This window comes from Dioscorea cayenensis, chromosome 4 (assembly GCF_009730915.1).
Source record: "Dioscorea cayenensis subsp. rotundata cultivar TDr96_F1 chromosome 4, TDr96_F1_v2_PseudoChromosome.rev07_lg8_w22 25.fasta, whole genome shotgun sequence".
NCBI lineage: Eukaryota > Viridiplantae > Streptophyta > Magnoliopsida > Dioscoreales > Dioscoreaceae > Dioscorea > Dioscorea cayenensis.
The window spans coordinates 3,109,342-3,131,355 of NC_052474.1; the positions used below are offsets into that span (position 1 = coordinate 3,109,342).

The 22,014-nt window shown below is 34.6% G+C and overlaps 4 protein-coding genes and 1 long non-coding RNA gene across 6 annotated transcripts; 1 reads left to right on the forward strand and 4 right to left on the reverse strand.

Moving 5' to 3' along the window:
• Positions 1-696: 696 nt before the first annotated feature.
• LOC120259555 (GDP-mannose 4,6 dehydratase 1-like) lies at positions 697-2,203 on the reverse strand. The gene is given in 2 exon segments (XM_039267183.1): positions 697-1,558; positions 1,560-2,203. Coding segments are annotated over 2 exon segments (1,146 nt in total). The 5' UTR covers positions 2,097-2,203; the 3' UTR covers positions 697-949.
• A 533-nt stretch (positions 2,204-2,736) lies between these two features.
• LOC120258932 lies at positions 2,737-7,216 on the reverse strand. 2 transcript variants are annotated; one of them, XM_039266414.1, is made up of 6 exons: positions 7,117-7,216; positions 5,041-5,171; positions 4,823-4,936; positions 3,632-3,972; positions 3,053-3,557; positions 2,737-2,972 (listed from the first exon to the last, which is right to left on the reverse strand). In XM_039266414.1, the coding sequence occupies exons 2-6, from the start codon at positions 5,135-5,137 to the stop codon at positions 2,959-2,961; spliced, it is 1,071 nt and encodes a 356-aa protein (XP_039122348.1). In that variant the 5' UTR covers positions 5,138-5,171; positions 7,117-7,216; the 3' UTR covers positions 2,737-2,958. The 2 variants fall into 2 exon arrangements, with proteins under 2 accessions (XP_039122348.1, XP_039122347.1); XM_039266413.1 differs by having other exon boundaries at positions 2,737-2,975.
• On the forward strand, positions 7,029-8,502 carry LOC120258936. The gene is made up of 2 exons (XR_005536040.1): positions 7,029-7,230; positions 8,176-8,502. It is a non-coding gene; the product is annotated as an uncharacterized LOC120258936 (long non-coding RNA).
• On the reverse strand, positions 8,294-10,586 carry LOC120258935 (peptidyl-prolyl cis-trans isomerase Pin1-like). Its single transcript, XM_039266416.1, has 2 exons — positions 10,247-10,586; positions 8,294-8,666 (listed from the first exon to the last, which is right to left on the reverse strand). Exons 1-2 carry the CDS (start codon positions 10,479-10,481, stop codon positions 8,542-8,544), a joined length of 360 nt encoding a protein of 119 aa, XP_039122350.1. The 5' UTR covers positions 10,482-10,586; the 3' UTR covers positions 8,294-8,541.
• Positions 10,587-12,591: 2,005 nt separating this feature from the next.
• On the reverse strand, positions 12,592-13,285 carry LOC120258934. The gene has a single exon (XM_039266415.1). It carries the CDS (start codon positions 13,195-13,197, stop codon positions 12,745-12,747), a length of 453 nt encoding a protein of 150 aa, XP_039122349.1. The 5' UTR covers positions 13,198-13,285; the 3' UTR covers positions 12,592-12,744.
• Between the last annotated feature and the right edge of the window lie 8,729 nt (positions 13,286-22,014).

Here is a 22,014-nt window from a genome sequence, read left to right on the forward strand (position 1 = left end):
GAATAACTAACATCCACCCTCTATCATCTAAGAAGCAACAGAACACAGAGTTAGGTCTACAACAATATCCAGTTTAACAGGTTTAGCTGTTCATGTATGCGAGTGATTAACCAATATCAAAAAACAAACATGATATCAAAAGCTCTGCAACTCTAGAATCAGAAACCCACAGTGGCAATAACACAAACAAGAAGCTAAAACTATTAATATAATCTCATTATCGAACAAGATTAATAGCAACGATCCAAAGATCCAAAAACAGCAGCAAAAACAACAAACAAATCAAAGGAACAAAATATTTTAGCATCCCAAAGAAACTTTTTTTATTTTTTTATTTTTTTAAAAATCATTATTATTCTCTAGAATGCTTTCCAAGGAAAAGAAAGGAGAATCCAAGAGGAAGTCATCAACAAAACTATCACAAAATAACACAAAGAACAAACTATCAATATTAAACAAGATTAATGGCAAAGATCCAACTCAAGAACACAAACAGCAGTAAAAACAATAAACAATACAAAGGAACAAAATATTTAGCATCCCAAACAAACCTTTTTTTTTTTAAAAAAAAATTATGATCATTATCATTCTCTAGAATGCTTTGGAAGGAAAAGAAAGGAGAATCCAAGAGTAATTCACCAACAAAATTATCACTAATTAGTAACCAGCAACACCACCGATTAAAGAGTAAATCAATAAGCAGCTAAAACTAATCATACAATAATTTAATTATTGGAACAAAATTAATGGCAAAGATCCGACTTGTAAACAATAACAGCAGTAACAAATAACAAACAAATTAAAGGAACAAAATATTAAGGACAAAAGAAGGATTTTTTTTTTTTTTTTCTTTTCATTTTTATTTTTTAAGTTCTCTCTGGAATAGTTTGTAAGGGAAGGAATGAAAAATTCATGGGAAGGCAAAGGGGCATTACCAAATAAACATTGATCATGGCTGCTGCTGCGCGTCTCGGTAGCCGGCGTCGACCAGGACCTTCTCCTTCTTCGCGAGATCAACATCATTGTCCACCATCATCTTCACCAGCTCCTTGAAGCCCACCTTGGGCTTCCAACCGAGCACGGTCCTTGCCCGGGTGGAATCCCCTCGCAAGCTATCAACTTCCGCAGGCCTGAAGTACCTGGGATCCACCTCCACATGGTCCTTCCAGTGGAGACCCACGCATCCGAAGGCCTCCTCCAAGAACTCTTCGACGGTGTGAGACTCGTCGGTGGCGACGACGTAGTCGCTGGGCTTGTCCTGCTGCAGAATCATCCACATCGCCTCAACGTAATCCCCGGCGAAGCCCCAGTCACGAGCGGCCGAGAGGTTACCGAGGAACAGCCGGGTCTGCAGGCCGACGCGGATCCGGCCAACGGCGCGGGTGATCTTGCGGGTCACGAAGTTCTCGCCGCGGCGAGGGCTCTCGTGGTTGAAGAGGATCCCGTTGCAGGCGAACAAACCGTAAGCCTCACGGTAGTTGACAGTGTACCAGTGAGCGGCGCACTTGGCGGCGGCGTAAGGGGACCGGGGGTGGAATGGGGATGTTTCAGATTGAGGGAGGAGGTGTGGAGCCGAACATCTCAGACGATCCGGCCTGATAGTAGCGGATGCCGCCGGGCTTAGAGGGGGTCGCCGCGCGGACGGCATCGAGGAGGCGGAGAGCGCCGGTGGCGACGACGTCGGCGGTGTAATCAGGGATCTCGAAGGAGACAGCGACATGGGATTGAGCGGCGAGATTGTAGACCTCGTCAGGAAGGAGGGTATCGACCCAGCGGCGGAGAGAGGAGGCGTCGGAGAGGTCGGCATAGTGGAGACGCATCCGGGCCTTGTTGGAGTTGTGGGGATCGACGTAGAGGTGATCGAGGCGGGCGGTGTTGAAGTTGGAGGAGCGGCGAATGAGGCCATGGACCTCGTAGCCCTTGTTGAGGAGGAGCTCGGTGAGGTATGAGCCGTCCTGGCCGGTGATGCCGCTGATCAGGGCGACCTTGCGTGGAGGCGCAATCGACGGTGGGATCACCGAGATTGCGTCAGCCATTGCCTGGCCGTTGGCCGGAGACTGGTCGGCATGCTGATTTGTGGAGGAATCGTCGGCCATTGGAGGAGCTTCACTAGTAGATCTGGGAATGACGAAGAGGGAAGAGAGAGAGCGAGAGGGAGTGAATCGATGAAAGAACGGGACTCGCGTTTCGATTGAACTAACGAATTGTATATAAAGGAGACGGTCAACGCTGGCTTTCGCTATTGATTTTTTAAAAATAATTTATTATTAATATGCATTATAAATATATAATTTAATGCTATTTATGTGAGATAATTGCTTGTATATTCTCTATTATATATATATATATTGTATTTTAAATTTTTATAAAAATTTTTGGTTAAATTCAATGTATGCAAGAAAAGAAAATTTATTTACATCTTGTTTAATTAGATCCCAGTGAATGATAATATGAATGAAATAATTTTAAGCGGATTTGTCGGCCAGAAGAATGAAAAGCTTTTTTGGTTGTTTTATATAAATAACGCGCTAAAAGCCAACTAAGGAGCAGACGAGGTTACCACTACACACCATCGTGGAAGTATGGAACTAGAACAATTAAAAAAAGCTTAATATATGGGGTCCCACTCAAAGAGTGTGTTGCATAAGACTGGATACAACATGGCATGTGAACTTCAGGCCCAATCAGAGTGATCTCTTTTATTAAACTAATATCAGTATAAGATAATATTATAATTCACAAATAAAAAATAATCTTGACATGAGTGCTAAGTAAACAAAAAATTTTAGTAAATATATTCACATTTCAATACTGCTGCTTTTACTAATGTGGGGAAAATTATTCGGATATTAGGACTTTTGAAACTACATCTACCTTTATCACCATAAATCAAGAAACTAGCAACATCTAGTAGCAATGGAGCGATAGGAGGAGAAGAGAAGCCCAGGAATCCCCAGTTCACGTTAGATATCCTGCTGTAACTTTCATATTAGTTAAACTAGACAAAAAGAAAGCTGAAAAATAATAGATCATTAATCAATTTGACCATCACCTGCAGAGAAGTACTCAGCAAGCCAAGCTTGCCGCAAGTGATAGTTTTTTGCGAGGAATCCCCTTGCTAAATGTTCATGCTCATTAAGATAGTCGAAGGCTTTACCAAGTGATGCCTCATTGTAACCATCAGATTTCATTACTTCTTGGAAAAGTTCAGAAGCAATGCCTCTCTGGCTGGTCCTTATGGCGTCGGCCAACCGGCCTATTTGGAATGCAAGAAGATCGATCTTCTCTGCAATATGGTTGTTGCTTTGATCACATTGTCTTGTTCTTCCTGTTGAATCTGATGATGTTGAAATTTGTTGGGACCGGGAGTGTGTCTCCTCTGCTTCCTCCTCAGTCTCAATGTTTTCATCCATAATCACATTCACATCATCTCCTGAGAACACAGGATCAGCACCGACAACTATTCTAGGGGCAACTGGCTCATCACCACAGATGATAGCCATCTCATCGTACATCTCAATTGTCTTGTTTATGAATGGTTCATCCTTCGGATGAGCCTGTAAAAATGAAATTAGAATTATTATGAAGATACTAAGATAAATGCATTTTGATTAAAAATCATGCAGCTTACCGCTATGTGTTGGTTATAAGATATTGCATCCATGACAATTTTCTTTTCATCCTCAACCCAGGTTGAATTACCCAGACTTCTGAGCTTCTTTATCTGTAAATACCTAGTCTTGATTGTTCGCAGATGATTTTCAACATTAGAGTCAGTGCAAATCAGGTTGAATTTGTCACTGACAGCTTTTGCTGCAGCCAACAGGGCATGCCTCTTAAAACTCTTGTTAACCTTCCGTCCCAATCTCACTTGCTGTACAAGGAAGGGGAGCAAGAAGTGACTCATGGCTGGGCTCCACCTGAAATTGGTACAACCCTTCTTGCTAGGCCGTCCTTCTTTTATGTGAAATCCTAGAAATTAGGCAATAAAAAAAAAATCTTTTAATATCTCTGCACAATTGCTACTGCTTCTCAACTTTCAATTCACACGTCAGTAAACTAGGATATCTTAGCCTGACACGTCTTGCGATAAGTTATGAAAAAGAACTAAAAAATGAAGAAAGGGAGTAAGCACATGAAGAGAATACACAACATTATCTTTCATTCATGAATAAGAGTTTGTCCTTACTCACACCTCAAGGTTTGTGTCTTCTTTAATCTTTATCGTGTTTCATCTAATAGAGACATTTTTTTTTTTTTAACCTTCCAGCATGAATAAATTTCTATCAGAAATCAACCAAGGTGGAATTCCCTACAGAGTTTGAAGGCATCCTCCAAAGTTGCATAAGTCGATGAGTCTATATATATAGAGAGAAAGGAAGATGCTTAAAATTTGTATCCAAGCGAAGCCTATATTGTTGGACTTGATGCTTGGAAAATATTTGGAAAGGTCATTGTCTTGAACAGATAGAATTCAAGAATCTTTTCATAAATCACACATAACCCAAGACCACAACTGATCAAAATTACTGTACTACAACATTCAAACTCACAGTAAAGAAATTGTTTAAGGATGCATTTGGCCGTCCAGTATTGGAGCTCAAGCGTAAAAAGCTGTAATGCAACCCAAATCAGTAGTTGGTTCCAAGATATGGCTTAGAATAGTATCTCAAAATCCCTCTTTTGGCTCCAGTATCTCCAAATACCTCTAACTAAAAGGAAGGCTTTTTCTTGGCCTTCATGAAAAATAATATGCAAAAGCTTATTTGAAGAAGTTTTAGCAGAGAAAAAAAGAAGATTTATGGATTTCATGGGCACTAACCGCCAGTTGAAGGAGAATCCTCGGTGCTGACGGGCACAAATTTCACCGGAGTCACTTCATCTCCATTGACTTTTAATTTTTTATTTTGTGATCCATTCACAAGATCAGCACAAACTGTTGAAGTTCATAAACAGCAAAAGTACTCAAAACTTTTTGAAAAAAAAAAAAGAATAAAAGAGAAAATGAGCGCCAGTAATTCTGTAAGAAATCATGTTCACCTTTCTCAAGATTCTTTACATCTCTGGATGAAAGTGTAATCCTCACACTATGTACTTTTCCTGGAGATTTAGGTTGACTGGATCTTGAAGCTTTCATATTTAACTGCTACTTATGCCGATCCCAGTTTTTACTAGTGCAAAATAAAATAAAAATTCGATCAGCAACCTTTCAGGTATATCTCTGGCACACACAAAACAAATCTAAAGGTTGAGATAAACAATTATAACCAATAGCATTTTAAACATGGACACTCATAAAGTCGGCTAGACTAGTCACTAGAAATGAAAAATGTCAAGTGAGAAAAATTAATATAGAAAAGCAAAATAATTATTTCCATGCCATTATTGCATGTACAATCGTCTTTTCAAAGACAAATTTCAACTGCCATTTATATGAAGAACAGAATACATCAGAATCATAAACCAAGCATCTTACCATTAATCAGTAATCAATAGCTTTCGAAAATAAAAGGTCAGCAATAGCTTTTTCATTAAAGGTCTAACGGATGGCACTTCCCTCGTGTTGTGAATGATATAATTTCCCAATGACCTTCATATAATCCCTGGGGTACTCTTATCTGAACTCTAGTTAAACTTCTGAGGATTGAAGATTTTATGGGAGAAAAGATGATTATAAATGCATTATCTGAATGTGCTAGACAATGGCCATGCCTATTTATAATCGGACACAAATTACAAATTTCAGAATGTCAAAGTACAAACACTATATCTCCTAGAGACAAAGAAAAGCAGAAAGATGGGAAATTGCAAGAAATAAAGCAAAGATCAAAATCAAGGTAGAATAAAATTATCTCCTCTTATTTAGATAAAAAAAACAAAAGAGAGAAAGAAAGAGAGAGAGAACCTTCTCCAATGCCCAAGGCTGACACCAGTGTGTGAACTAAATAAATAGGTTGTAAAGTATGAGCCCTAATGCAGATAAAAGTGGTTGTTTCCTCACATCAAAACTGTGATGCCCAGATTGCCAACAAGCAACTCTACAGGTTGACATTAACCAATTATATTATCAACAAAATTTTAAAAAAAAATTAAGACAGAAAGGATAAACATGATTGTGATTGGTTTAGTTGTGTGCATGAGATGATATGCAACTAAGTTCTAATAGCATTACAATTTTCTTCACAAAAATGGATTTGGCGTGGTCTGTAATTCGGTAATTCCCAAGTTAGTTTATAATGAATATGAATCTTCACGAATAATTCAAACAAATAAAGATATGGAAATTTAGGGCATCGGTAAATATGTAACTACAAAAAAATAATCATCCAGTTGGAGTGGTTTGCTTGATGCCAAGTTGAGTACAGGCTGGATAGGACTAGATGTTCAGAAACCAAATCTCAAGTTGGGCAAGTTTTACTTGAATTCCAAATGACCTAATTCAAGCAAAGTTAAATTTAACTCCATAATCAACCTACAGTCAAAAATCCAAAGCATGCAAAGTACATCTCAAGAACTCTATGCACCACATATGGTCAAGAACATAAAACAAGTAAACATTATCTAACAGAAGTAGTTCTCACATCACGCTAAGAACATGAAGAGCATGTTCAGATATTCGACGAATTCTAACCAAATCCTATAAAATTCCTGCAGATTTGGTTCCCACACTTCAACATTTGCACAAGGAAAACCAACCTATGCACTCCAAAATTCAACATTCTAAAAAAATAAATCATAATAATACAAGACAAAAGTAATAAAATAAATAAAGCAAGATAAAAAATTTCATCAATTAACACACGTTCCAATAAAAAAAGAACATCATAATGGTAAACTCAAATCAAAATTATACAAACTCCAACCCAAAAACATCAAATTCTACCCAAAAAAAAAAAAAAATATATTCCAAAAACTTCAAACAATTCACATAATCTGGGGTCCCACATTTCAAATCAATACCTAATTCTAAATCCCAAAACCTAACAGAGAGGCAGACTGAAGCCAAATACATAGAACAACAAAAAGAGGATCACAAAATCACACATCCAATACGGAAAATTCTGAATAATATTAGGCTTGATAGAGATCGAAAGACGAAGAAGAGGAGAGTGATACCTTTGGACTGTGGAGAGACGGCGAGATTGAGCGGCATACGCCGGCGAACTAAGACGAGGGCGAGGTGGGCTGCGAAGTACTAAGGATGATCTGCGACGATGCATTCATCGCTCGGTAGTAATTAAACTATAACTGTTTTGGGTTCGGTTCTCGTTTTCTTATTTAATATTATTTGATATTATTGGATGAAAATTAAACTTTATTTTTCACATTTATACGTCATAAACTCATAAAAAGCAATTATTTTAAGAAATTTTTTTCCAGATATAATAGATGTAGATGCAGGGGATAAATTCAATTTTAAAAAAATATATATATATAATTTAACTGTGAAGGATTTTATAGATATACGAGTGAAATCTTATATTAATATGTCATGTTATCTCTAAAATGAAGTTTATATAAATACAGATTAATCTTAAGAGTTATAATTCTTGTAATTTAGATTTTATAAATTTATTTCTTTTGAAATATATAGACAAAATTATAGATTGGATGCTCAATCTTTGTTTAATTGAGGAAAAGAATACCAACTTTCTAAGTTATAGGGGTAGTAAATTTACTAATTAAATCATAGATGTTTTGTTTCCCCATCATTTTCATTGTGATTAATATTCTTTACATCAACTAAAAGTTTAAATTTTTTTGTACGCCAATAACTGGGGGATAATTTAGAAAGTAGGGAACTTAAATCATGAATTTACCTTCAACTTAGCAAAATCTTAACTCATTTAGCCTTTTTATTTGGAGAAAAGAAACATATTGAAAACGTTGAAGCTCACAACATTAGAAATTTTCAGAATTTTTAGGGTATGTCCAAAATCCACATAAGTAAATAAATAGTATAACTAAAATTTGAGATTGTAAAATTACACTTATCTCATAGTTGGGTTGTGATTTCTCCTTTTTTTCTATAAAATAAAATTATGTTGGTTACGTTTGATATGCGCTGTGTTTTGATGCACTTCTATACAAGCTATAACACTGATATAGCTTCTTTATATGTTCATATTTATCCCATAATTACTATCTCTCTAATGATATAAATATCCATTGCAGCAAACATCAGTTGATCAAGTGGTATCATCAAGCGAGCACATAATAGAATCTTGGCAAAAATTCACAACATATGGTCTGCCAATAGTAGCTGCCCAGCTTCAAATTCAAGCATGAAAGGAAAGAAATCAACAAACAAATGTTTTCCAGGGCTCTGTGAATAAGGTATCATAGATGGCAAGCCACATAAAACACTCAAATAATGCATCTCTGTCATCTTAGTATCAAATACAAAACGATGTTCTTATGGTTCTTATGCATTCAGCTTATCTGGAGAAGAAGATGCAGCGAGGAAAAACATGCACGTAGATGAGCAAAAGCTCAAAACAATGATCAAATGGCAATGTTTGAAGGCCAAATGCATGAGCATCAACCAGTCCTCAGGATGATATGAACACCACTGTCAGTGTCCACAATGTCACTGATCTCTCCAACTTTCAGAGAAAAGGTGGCGTCCTCGAAAGGCTTCTGCATCTGCCCTCGTCCAAATCGCCCTGAAGCAATAATAAGCAATTTATATAAGAAAATGATTGTGAATGTTGCACAGATTATGATTTCCAACACATGAATTCAGTTAAGTTGACAGAGAGCCAAGTGAACATTGGTTTAAACATTGTACAATATTGATATTAGCTAAATTCATGATTGAGAAGTTCATCAAGAGAAAAAACAGACTATCCCCTTTATTATATTCAGCTTCATACCACACATCGGTCAAACTAGAATAGCTGTCTGAATTAAAATTCACAAGCCATTAGACACAAAATAGAGATATGTTTTCAATGCACATACAAGACACCTGGAAATGTAAATGATAGAGGGAGTACTTGAACCATTGCTATGTTTGAAGTCGTGGAAAAAGAATTTGTTGATAATCTTAAAACCAGCACACATAAAAAAGGGAGTACTTGAAACAGATAGCTTGTAATCTTATATAAGTTAGGCGAACAAGGTTTTATGAGATAGCTGACAATTTTTTTTAATGAGACCTGTGCTGAAAAGTGAGCACCTCTCAGTGTGGTGGATGCTAAATAACCTGATAGATTTAAACTAGAATGCTCAAAATTCTTACAAAAATCCTACAGATCAAAGGAAATTAGGGTGAACAGACAACTCAATAATAACAGCACATGATCTAATCAGGGACTTGTGGAAGAGGACAAACAACTTGAAGGAGAATTGTATTTAAGACTCTGAATAAGGCATTGTTTGGAGTAAAGCATAGCATACAAACAGATAGAGGCTTACATAGGATTGAAAACTATAGCAATGACAATATTTGTTACTTGTGATTCATACAGATCATTAATCAAGAAGAGTCATAAGTAAGACTTTGAAAAGGCATTGATTGGAGTAAGGCATAGCAGACTAAATGAATAGAGGCTCAAATAGATTGAAAACTATGACAAAGATGATATTTGTAACTTGTAATGCCTACGTATCATTAATCAATCACGGTCACCTCTAACTTTCTGAGCAAGCTAAATTGAACAGCTGTGTTAACCAATTCACCATAGTACCTTTAGGATGTATAACACATTATTCATACATATATAATGAGAAATGCCTAACACACACATGAATGCCTTACAACAGATAAAGGTGCATTGTTAGGTTTAATTGCACAGAACCAAAACAAGATAAAGAGTTCACTCACATAGATATTAAGATATATCATTCTTCATTTCAGACATATGTTTTTGCTTATCTTACCATATTTCATAGTAATAGCATCTCAAGGGTTAAAACCCCAAACAACATCTATTTTTTCAATATCTCAGGCTAAAATTTCACAGGCACAACGGATTCTATATTATTGTATCAAATCAAGGCCAGAAGTTTTCAAGAGAGATGAAGACGATACAGAAACCACTTCCACTCTTCGATTACAATCAATAACAAATTAGAGAATGGAAAACTTCAAGAATACACTCAAGAACAAGAAGATGATCCAACCAACCGCACCTTCAAAACAGATCTCCAAAAGAAAACTCTAAATCTACTAGAACTAAAAAAACCCTAACAAAAATCATGGAAAGCACTGGAACAAGATCAAGAAGGGAAGGGGCCAGACCTAGATCGCCGCCGCGCTTGGCGGAGCTGCAGTGGGAGTAACGGGAGGCGACCTCTTCAAAGTGGGCCTTTCCGGAGACGATGTCATCGCGGAGGGAGCGGAGCTCCGACACGGCGGCGTCCCGAGTGGTGGCGCTAATGATCCGGCCATCGGGGTCCTTCCATGAGGCCTTGCGCCGCGAGCCTTCGTGCTTTATCAGGATGTGGGATGCCCGTACCTGATGCTCCGACGCCATCGTCACCCCGAGAGAGAGAGAGAGAGAGAGAGAGAGAGAGAGAAATCGCAAAGATGAGCAGTGGACCAAGAAGCAACTCGGGAATGATCTTGCGATTTCTCTCTCTCTCTCTCTCTCTATGTTGACCCACTTCTATTTTTATGATGTAATTTCTTACGACTTTTATTTTTATTATGAAATATATATATTGAAATAAAAGTGCTTTGATATAATGTTCATACACTGTTAATCTGGGATTTTTATACTATTTTTATATTATATATATACTATATATCTGGATTTTATTACTGTTTAATACTGTTTATATTCATAAAAATGTATGCTTGTCATCTATTATTAAAAAAAAAATTAATTTAAATATAAAATCATAATAATTAATTTTTTTTTATGAAGTAGATACATCAAAATTTTAAGTAAGAAAAAATAAGTATAAAGTTAAAAGGTAAAATATAATGAGAGTAAATAGACAATGAAACCAGATAATATAACATGATAATCTATTAAAAATGGAAACAAAACAGAACAATAACTGTAGAATACGGGGATAAATAGAGCAACCAAAAGTAAACTCTCAAGTGAATATGAGAGAAGTCTTCCACTAAGAAAGTTTACCAAGTGGAGCCAACACATTCAAAAGGAAAACCCTCACTTAGGCCACACCTCCAGGCTCCAATTGGTTGCAGATTTGTGTTATTTATAATTTAGATTTTTGTTATTTTTAAATAAAAGATATGATATCTAATCAATTAATTTATTTATTTTTCAGATGCCGAGTACTATTTATGCACTTAAAAATTGCCTTTTGTTTTGTAACTTTAGGTTTTTAAAGGATGATAAGCATTTAGAAAAAGAGGCTAGCTTAGAATTAGAGCAGCCAAGCATACATGTTTGTACCCCAAATGAGATTTGATTAAATAAAAAACCTTCAAATTTTTTTTTTCCGAAATCAATCCAAGTATATTTGAGATGAAATTGTGATCATTCAAAATAAAGATAAGCAGAATGGAAAGTTCCATATCCAATAATCCAACTGAGTTCGTTTTGGTTGGAAATGGAATAGAAGATGACTCCATTTGAGACGTGCTGATAAAGCAGTGTAAAAGGCTAAGCTAGGGAACTAAGCTAATGTTGGAAAAAACTATAAAAAGAATGAGAGACAGAAAGCCAAGGTTAACTTTAATACCTGATGCGAGTGTTTAATTTCAGAGCAGAGATGGCAATTAATGTATAACAATCACCAGAGCACATGCATGGCTGGACATAGATCTTTTTATTGGAAAATATATAAAACTGACCATTTCTACTTTGAGATTCAGATTTTATTGCTGTCACATGTAGATGCTACTACGTAGGTTGAGTAACAACTTGGTGATGAATGCGCTTGTGTGAGTAGTGTGCAAAAGTTTTCTGAGGAAAGAGTATATATTCAGATAATTCAACAAGATTAATTACATTCTTGCAAACTGCTCCCTTATCTTCCCAAAGTTCCATGTAGCCATCTTGGACTGACATTCCAAGTTCTGTTGCCTGTGTTTTCACTTTTCAGGCTAAAGCAAAAACAGGACATCATTGAAAGATTTGATGCCATGATCAGGCCAGTGAATCTGCAGCTGGTTTCCAGTTTTAAGACTATCTTTTGTACAATCTTTTGCTTTCTAACTTTTTTTGAATCTATGTTGATATCCTCTAGCTACGTTGTTGTTCCCTTGTGATGCCAGTTGTTGATTAACTGTCAAAAGTTACACTCCAAAATAGGCTATTGATTCTTCTTAATTAATTACCTTTCTGTGTACACCTTCATGGAAATCATATCATGTATCCAGAAATCATATCTGGGCAAAGAATGTTGGTTGTAGTCTTTGCAGTACTGATTTATATTATATTTTGATTTTCTTGTGCTTTTCAGATGGTTAATTAAGAAGCTGAATTTTTTTTTCCTTTTGGCTTCTTCAGCTATACCACCTTTCTATCATATCACTTATATATCTTCATTGACAGAGAGTGATACAGAAATTCTTAGATTACTTCCTATCCTTGTTTCATCTCCCATCTGAAATCTCTGTAAACAGCCAACCATATATATTTGGAGAACTTATTAATTCCATAGAAATTAATAACACCATATATAATTAAGCTATTAACATATTTATTTATTTATATAACATCAACATTCAACAAACAAGCACATGAAACAGCAGTTGTTCACAAAGAGTAGGAGGAGGAGGAGCAGGAGGAGCCTCATGATCATCAGTAACTACTCTTTTTAAGTATACCTCCACAGAGGTCTAAACCACTGTGAATGAAAAGAAGACTGGTAAGACACCATCAACAAAAGCACCACCACAAGCGCAGCCACACCCCACGGCGAGCTCCCCGCCATGTCTCTACCCTCCTGCTCCGGCCCAAACCTCCGGAACTTAAACCTTCTATCAACGAGCATGTACCCTGCCAGGACTAAGACCACCAAAAACAGAAAAAGAATAAAGAAGAAGCGAAGGCCGAGCTCAGAACGGTGCACCTGCTCCTTGTAGTTGGTGTACCATGATAAAGAAAGGAAGAGAACTACTATGGCGAAGACGGCGAGGAGCGGTGCCGGAGGAAGTGAAATTGAGGCCAGGACTTGGCCTCTCCAACCTTGCTTCCATTGAGGCCCTCTGGGATCACGTAAGAACCAGTCCATGATTATTGTTGTCTTCTTGTTTGGTTGTTCATGCATGCATGGTTAATTTTGGAGATACAAGAGCTTTATTAGTTGTGAACTTATGGGTTTGGAAAGGTGGGAATGGTGGAGGGGAGATGCTCTAGAGATGGATGAAGAACAAAGTAGATAAAGGCAGTGGGGAATTGATGCTTTGCTTAGCTTTGTTGGTGGATGATGCGCTTGAAAGGAATGAAATGCATGGAAAGAATGTGCTTGAAGCTTTGACGTGGCACGTAATTGATACCATCAAGCTTGTAGTTTGGACATGGGTGTTTGGTATAAGGACACACAGAGACAAATTAATATTCATATAGTTATATAGTTATTGAGAATTATCATTCTTTTCTTTTTATCTGTCATCAGTCATGATTAACTGAATCTGATATACCAAAAAATTTAATTATGTCACAAAATTTTATAAAAAAGGTAATTATCTTTTCAAAATTATCTTCAATTTATATTTTTAAATTTTTTTCTCATATTTAATTCTAACAAAAGAGTTGAATAGAATGTTAATGGTAATTTTAGAAAAAAAAATAATAAATATATAATGATGTTAGAAAATTACAGTTAAAAATGAACATGGATTTATGACATATGAAAAGAAACGGAAGGAGTTTTTTTTTTTTTTTAAGGACATGATGTATTCCCTCAATGTATCTGTGCTTTTTCATTGTGAACTAAAATTGACTTCCTCAACAGAACACATTAATAACCTATATAAAAAAATTTGATGTCAACTGTAATCATTGATATATAAACATATCTCGTATTTATTTAAAATTATGAATATAGACAATTCTTTTTACATAGCATTTATGTCCACTATATATATTTAAAAAAATAAATCAACCCTAATTTTATCCAAAATAGAAACAACAATTATAAACAATTAAATATATTAAATAAAAGTGTGTGAAAATAAGGATCAATAGCATACATATATAAAACCAAAACAGAAGTAAAACGTAAAATCAAGTACTAATGACACATATATTCATATTTATGGTTTATTAGTAGTTAATTCCCATATTAAAATATTCAGCAGTTGGTTGTTACATAGCATTTATGTCCACTATATATATTTAAAAAAAAATAAATCAACCCTAATTTTATCCAAAATAGAAACAACAATTATAAACAATTAAATATATTAAATAAAAGTGTGCGAAAATAAGGATCAATAGCATACATATATAAAACCAAAACAGAAGTAAAACGTAAAATCAAGTACTAATGACACAAATATTCATATTTATGGTTTATTAGTAGTTAATTCCCATATTAAAATATTCAGCAGTTGGTTGTTTGGCAGAAGATTTTTTAAAAATAATTTTATGTTGATTTAAATACAGTTTTGTTAAAATAAAGATCAGAATCTTAATTTTATTTGTTGCACTTTTGTCAACTATATACATGTATAAATGAATAGATTATGAATAAAAAAAATAAACTTTTCATTTGAAGGATTGAATTCTAGATAGATTTGTAAATAAATACGGCCGAAATCTTGAGTTCTTTTTTTTTTTTTAATTTATGTGGAGATTTAATTTCAAATCAAATTTTTGAATCCAAAAATATTTGAGCAAATACTGGATTTAAATCAATATATCAATCTCTCATACCAAGCATCAACTCTGACAAATTTTACTTTTAAGATCCATCACCCCAAGACATCCTATTAGATGATCGCTCTGATGAAGAACTACTTACTGGGGCGAAGATGAGGATCTTCTAGAGGATGAAATTGCAGATGATGATCATTTTCTAGAAGAAGAAAATTTTAACCAATCTGAACATGTTTTACATTCCTCCGATATGGGAGATGTTCAAATGATTGATACTCTACCTGATTCTTCCATAGTTGAAAAAGCTGAAGAAACAGGAATGGGGAATATTCCAGAACAACACCCCACTGTCCCGAGGCAAATTAGAAGACGTGACAGACCTAAGAAACCTTCTGGACACTGGAATGAAGAAGTAGGATTTGTCCCACCCTCCTAGATCTTCAAAGAAGAAAATACCTGAAGATTCACGAGAAGGTATGGCTAGCCTTATTAATTCTATATTTTCATTTTGGACTGATGCTCAACTTAATTATAGCAATTCTTGTGGCATAAAATTTCTAGGATCTCCTAATCATAAAACTAAATGCCTAGAAAAAATCCGTTCTATTGAAGAGGAAAGAGCTTCAAAATCCTCTAAAATTCATGGATCTCCCTCGAGATCTAATATTTAGATCTACTTCCTTTTTTATGAAAATTCTAAGCTAGAATGTTATATGTCTAGGCAGATCTCTAAACGCCACCTAGTTAAAGATATCATTTTAACTTCACAAGTAGACATAGTTTGTTTTCAAGAATCCAAACTTCAAGAGTTTCATTGCTCAACTTGGAGATTGATAGGAGGCAAGCGCTTTGATACTTTTGATTTCTTGCAGCGCTTGGGAACAGCTGGAGGTATTATTATTGCTTTGGGACAGCTCTCAAGTTCTCAGATCTTTAATTAATAAAGGATCTTTCTCCATCACTATAGGATTTACTAACAGAGCAAACAACTATGACTGGGCTCGTATCAGTGTTTATGGCCCAAATTCTACTTCCATTAGATCCGACTTCTGGAATGAACTTTGTCTCTTAAGAAACCTTATCTCTATTCCTTGGGTGATTTGTGAAGACTTCAATACTATGTTCTCTCTAGAAGATGAAAACAAAGCTATTATCTATCTAAAAGATGTCTCTACTTCTCAAAATCTCTTATGTGAGCTTAATCTCATTGATCCACCTATTAACAGGCGAAGATTTACTTGGACTAATGGTCAATCTGACCCTATCTAGATTCGATTAGATCGATTTCTATACTCCCACAATTGGCCTCCCATAATTGGTCTTCCTTAAATCCCAGATCTACACAATATATACTCCCCAAACTCGGGTCAGATCACTCTTCTATTTGTCTTGATTTTGGAGAACATTTTCTACGATCTCGAATATTCAGATTTGAAAAATTCTGGTACTCCAATTCCCAAATAGAAAACCTAATTCAGGACTGGTGGATGGAAATTAATCCTGAAGGATGCGGAGCTTTTATTCTTTCTAAAAAACTAGCACATTTGAAAGCTAAACTTCGCATTTGGTCCAAGACTACTTTTAGAGCCTCCAACCTTCTTAAAAAAAGCTTACTTGCAGAACTAAATTCCCTTGACATCATTGGTGAAAGTAGATCCCTCTCAGAGGAACAGTCCAATCGACTTTCCCAAATCCGATCTGAGCTTTTCACTATACTAAATCAGAAAGAAATTTACTAGAGACAGAGATCCAGAATCACTTGGCAAGATGGGAACTCAAATACAAAATTCTTCCATCAAATAGCAAACGGAAGGAGAAACAAAAACCATATTTCTCGCATCTGCCATAATGGACAATGGATTAAAGGAAATGTGCAAATTGTCAAATCTTCAATGATCATTTTCACTCACTTTTTGGCACTTCTTTATCAAACAGATATCTTCTAGATTGGCAATTCTTATTTGACTATAAGGAAAGAGTTGATCTCTCACAGCTTGAGTTACCTTTCTCCTTAGATGAGATAAAACAAGCAGTCTTTGACCTAAATGCAGATAAAGCCCCAGTCCGGATGGTATCCCTATCTTCTTTTTTCATAAACATTGGACCATCCTTCAGGATTCATTAGTTAAAATTTGTGAAGACTTCTTTGAAGGTTCAATTAACTTCGAGCGTCTAAATTGGATTCATATCATGCTCATAGCTAAAAACAATGCTCCAGGGGAAGTATCGGACTTATGCCATATTAGCCTAATCAATTCCACATGCAAAATCATTTCCAAGATCTATGCTTCTCGTCTGAGCATAGTGATTAGTAATCTGGTGAATGAATCTCAATCTGGTTTTACTAAAAGAGAATGTGCATTGCGGAAAATATTATTAGTTCTCAAGAAGTAATCTTCAATCTACAAAAACAGAAACCACTTGGCTATGTCTACAAAGTATATTTTGCAAAAGCCTTTGACTCTTTATATTGGAATTTCCTTCTTAATGTTCTTGCTGCTAGGGGCTTTGGACCTAGATGGTTAACTTGGGTTCACACTTTTAGTACCGCAAAGACACAATTCATCATTAACGGATCTACTCAGGGATATATTCGTTGTAAAAGAGGTCTGCTGACAAGGATACCCTTTATCACCTCTTCTATTCGCATTGGCAGCAGACGTCCTGAGTGCAATGTTTACTCATGCTCTTAGATCCAAAGTTTTAGTCGGGTGTTCCTTTAGACCAATCTATAAACATCCGTCATCTTCAATACGCAGATGATCTGCTAATATTCTCAGCTGGAGGACAAGAATATCTTCGAATCATCAAATTAATTCTCTATCTTTTTGAAGGGTCTGGTCTCTCCATAAATTACTCGAAAACTTGTTTGTACTCAAAAAATTATGGCTTCCAACCACATTTTACATCTGCCAGGATCCTAAAATTGTCCCAGAAATTGTCTACCTATAACTTACTTAGGGATTCCTATCTCGAGATGAAGACCAAGATGTCCAGATTGGGCAAAACTCATTGGAATGGTTCGTTCTAGGCTCACATCCTGGAAAGCAACTTACTTATCCTTAGGTGGCCAATTAACTCTCATAAATTCCAAGATTTCAACAGTTCCAGTCTATTGGATGTCGGTTTTCAAACTTCCCCGTGGGTGATATAAGAAATAGATCAAATTCGAAGAGACTTCTTATGGAAAGGACCAGATTTGGGTTCCAAAGGGATTAGATTAGTAGCCTGGAATAGGATCTCCAGGCCCCGTAACATGGGTGGATGGGGAATTCTTAATCTTTAGGAATTCAATAAAGCTCTCCTTGGGAAATGGTGGTGGAAACTCTCTTGCAACCCAAATAGTGGTTGGACTAAAATCATCCAAGCCAATTACCTAATTAGATGCTCAAATGGAATCTTATTTCACAATCCTCCCAGAAATAAATCCTTCTTCTGTGTAGGAATAAACACCACTCTACTATCTTTTCAGCTCATGCATCTCCAAATCTATCAAAGTGGAGCAAACACTTCCCTTTGGTTTGACCGATAGCACTTTAGGCAACCACTTAAAGATCTTTGACCATCTCTTTCTCATGATTGTACTTCTTCTTGGATAAATAGTAGACAATTTTTCCAGCATCTAAATACCCCATATATTCTTTTTAACTCAGCCTCTTTAGATGAGTTATCCCCTATATTGGAAATTATCCCATATTGTTCCAATTTTCAGGATGATCTACACATTTGGGCATTGAAAAAAAGTGGAACATTCTCAGTCAAATTCTTTTACAAGTTCCTCATAGACGGTGGAATGCATAGTCAGCTTTATCCACACTTCTGGAAAATTCGTTATCCAAGCAAAATAACTCTATTTTGTTGGCTAGCATTGGAGGATAAAATTCTCACTCTAAACAAATCTTTTCAAGAAAGGGTGCAACCTTCTAAATTCCATAGACACTTGTGTTCTTTGCCACAAAGCCACTAAGAAACTGGATCATCTTTTTCTAGACTGCGTTTTCTCATAATGAATTTGGGATTTCTTCACCAAAATCTTAGATTCTAATTCTTCTCCACATTCAATTCCAAAGCTTTGGCCTAGTTGGTTACCATCTCTAATTCCCCAACATCGAAGTCTCTGGGATCTTACCTCTCGAGCCATCTTGTGGAATATTTGGATTGAACAAAATACTCACATTTTTCACTTAACTGCCTTATCCTATTACACTATAATCTTTAAAATTGCTAACATGCTTCTTTCTTGGTTTCCAACAGCTACCTCTCAACGAACCATCTCAACGGATTAAGCGCTCTCTCAATTTCTTAAGCGCAAGAGTCTCAACCCAAACTACCGATTCAGATCTTGACTTAGCACATGAGTAGGACTCTCCGTCTGACAGCCTAGGCAGGCTTGTGGCGTTAGACGGTGTTCTTCACCAGCCCAACTGTTGTTTATCTTTTTATTTCATTTTGTTATCTTTTGTTTTTGTTCCTCATCTCTGGTGAGAGTATTTCTCCTATATTTCCTTTTCATTTTTATTTCAATAAAACTGTGGTTTATCCACATTTATTTTTTTTTTAAAAAAAAAAACTACTTCATAAATTTGTTATACAAGAGGGTTCATAATTGCCAAATCCTAAACATACATTTTTCATCAGAATAAAAATAACACTAAAAATGAAAAGAAGGTCGTATTGTTTGCTAAAGTTTAGAGAAACTTCATACTCTGTTCACATGACATATATCAGATACCACAACTTATTAATTTACAACAAGATCCAGCTCATAAGACTATTTGGCTATTTTAAAGTCTTTCACTCTCATTTGAACTCGTGGGACACAGTTGGTCAAACAAAAGCTTTTTATATAACTTAATAATCTAAAAAGTTCTTTATTTTTTCTAAAAAAAAAGTTTTTTATTCAAAAATTCAAAGCAAACAACACTAACATGCTTCGAAGAAAAATAAACGTAGATTCAATCAATATCTTCTTCCATTCACATTTTGATTCTAATAAAAAATTAATCATATTTTTTACTGTAGGTCTAGACATGAAAAGATTTAAATTGAAAAAACTTACTATAACAATTATACATAGTATAAACTTCATGTATATCTTCACTCGTATTGGAGAAAGCTCTTTTCCATGAGAAATTGGACTGATCATTCCATACACTTTACATTGATAGAGATTGTGATGGAATAAATCTTAGATAGTAATTTCTTGAAAGCACTCCTGCCTTGTACTCAACCTTCTCACCTCTTTTATAGAACATTCTCATTATAGGATTGTCCAACCATCATGCATGTACCCAATATTTCTACACAATACTTGTCTTGTTTCTTCATTTTTTTCATTTGAATTGCACCTAGTGTGTATTGTTCTTGTAACCAATTTAGCTCTGTTTTTTTAATATATTTTGGGTTGTTTATATATTTTTTTAAAGAAAAATGTGCATAATATTTTTAAAAAAAACATAATTTCAACTTCAACATGTAATTTTCAAAAAATTATTCCAAAAAATTTATTTTTTTAAAAAAATACTATTATTAATTAAAAAATACATAATTAAAAACTTCTCTTCCGCAAGATATATATATTGAATTATACTTTTACTTTCTTTTTTTATATAAAAATAAATAAATCACAACTTTATTGATAAAAAGAAAAAAATGACAAAAAACAATGAAAGAAAAAAACAACATGAGGTCTCTTAACCGCGGTGTGGCACTTGAAACAAAAAAAAGGAGATATTTATGTTTCCCGTCTCATATATTTCTTCACGAGTGATTATCATTTTCATAAATTTTTTTTCTTAATTAAAAATTTAGCTTGTAATAATTATTATTATTTTTCTTTCCCAACACCATCCCTAACCTAACATTGTCTTTAAAAAGTAATTAAAATTTTGAAAACATGTTCACAGGACCATGTATCACACGTTATTAGATGAAGACAAGTCTTGATAAAACGTGTTAATTAACCCAGTGACCAGCTGAAGTACTGATGTCAGTCCAAACCTAGTCAACTTAAATACTGCTTGTTTTTTTGGACTTGGACTTATTTTATCGCCAAATTTTCTTTTTTAAAAATAATTTTAGCAATGAAATACTCAAATACAACTTTTTTTTTAATATATATATATCAGTTTGATGTGCCGCTTGGCAATTAGACAGATCCCTTGTGTTTGATTTGTTCAAATGATAAATTTTCCACTTGGTCTACGCGCATTCCCACTTTTTTGGAGAAAATTTAAATATATATATATATTCATTACCTTTGTCGGTGGTTCTCCTCTCTATCTATTATTATTAGATTGAAAGAAGAGTACCATGGTGATGGAGATATATTATTTATATGTTTCTAAAAATTAATATAATTAAATTTAAAACTAATGCAATAACACTAGAGTCAAATTTCTGATTTTTACATGGAAATTAAGTGTCTTAACCTTGATCAATAACAAATTAATTAACAAAAACATATGATAAAATATTTAACATTGTCAATTGTTTTAAAAATATAAAAATTATGAAAAAAAAGTAAAATATGAAGAACTCTTAGTAGGGAGAAAATTTATACGCGTAATCATAATTTAGCAATGATATACAAGATAATAAAATATCAGTATGTTATTTATAGTCTAATTGAGTGATTGATTAATGTAGTCAATTGATAGGGATGACTTTTTCATTGTGAAAATGCACACTATTCTTGAAAATTTGCCAGCATTGTGACCAAGTCCTTTGCAAACTTTGACAACTTGACTTATTTGGCAAGTTAATTTTAAATTAATAAGCACCCCTCAATTGACAAAAAAAATAAGCACCGCTCAATTTTAAACAATATATCAATATATATATATATGATTAATTGGAGGCTATACTAAATAGTAAAATAAAAGGAATAATTTCCCATGAATTGATGATTTTTTATTTTCATTTTTATTTAATTTAAGAAATTAAAAATCAATGTTTTCTTATTTAATTATGTTAATAAATCATGACATTGACAACCACTACAAATTAACAATGCATGTCAATGTGGGGAATCTTTCTAAGTGAACACAGTTGTCTTTAGGTTCATAACTATTTTAATTTGTTTTTAGAGAAGAACATTACTTTATTTTATTTTATTTTTTAATCTGGATTGAGTAATGATTAATTAATTATAAAGATCAGATGCCACGTCTCTGCAAAGTGATTAAACCTACCAAACCAATCTGTATTTAAGACTATAAACTAATCAAGTAGATCTCATCTTATTTCAAGTGTGATTTTAGTC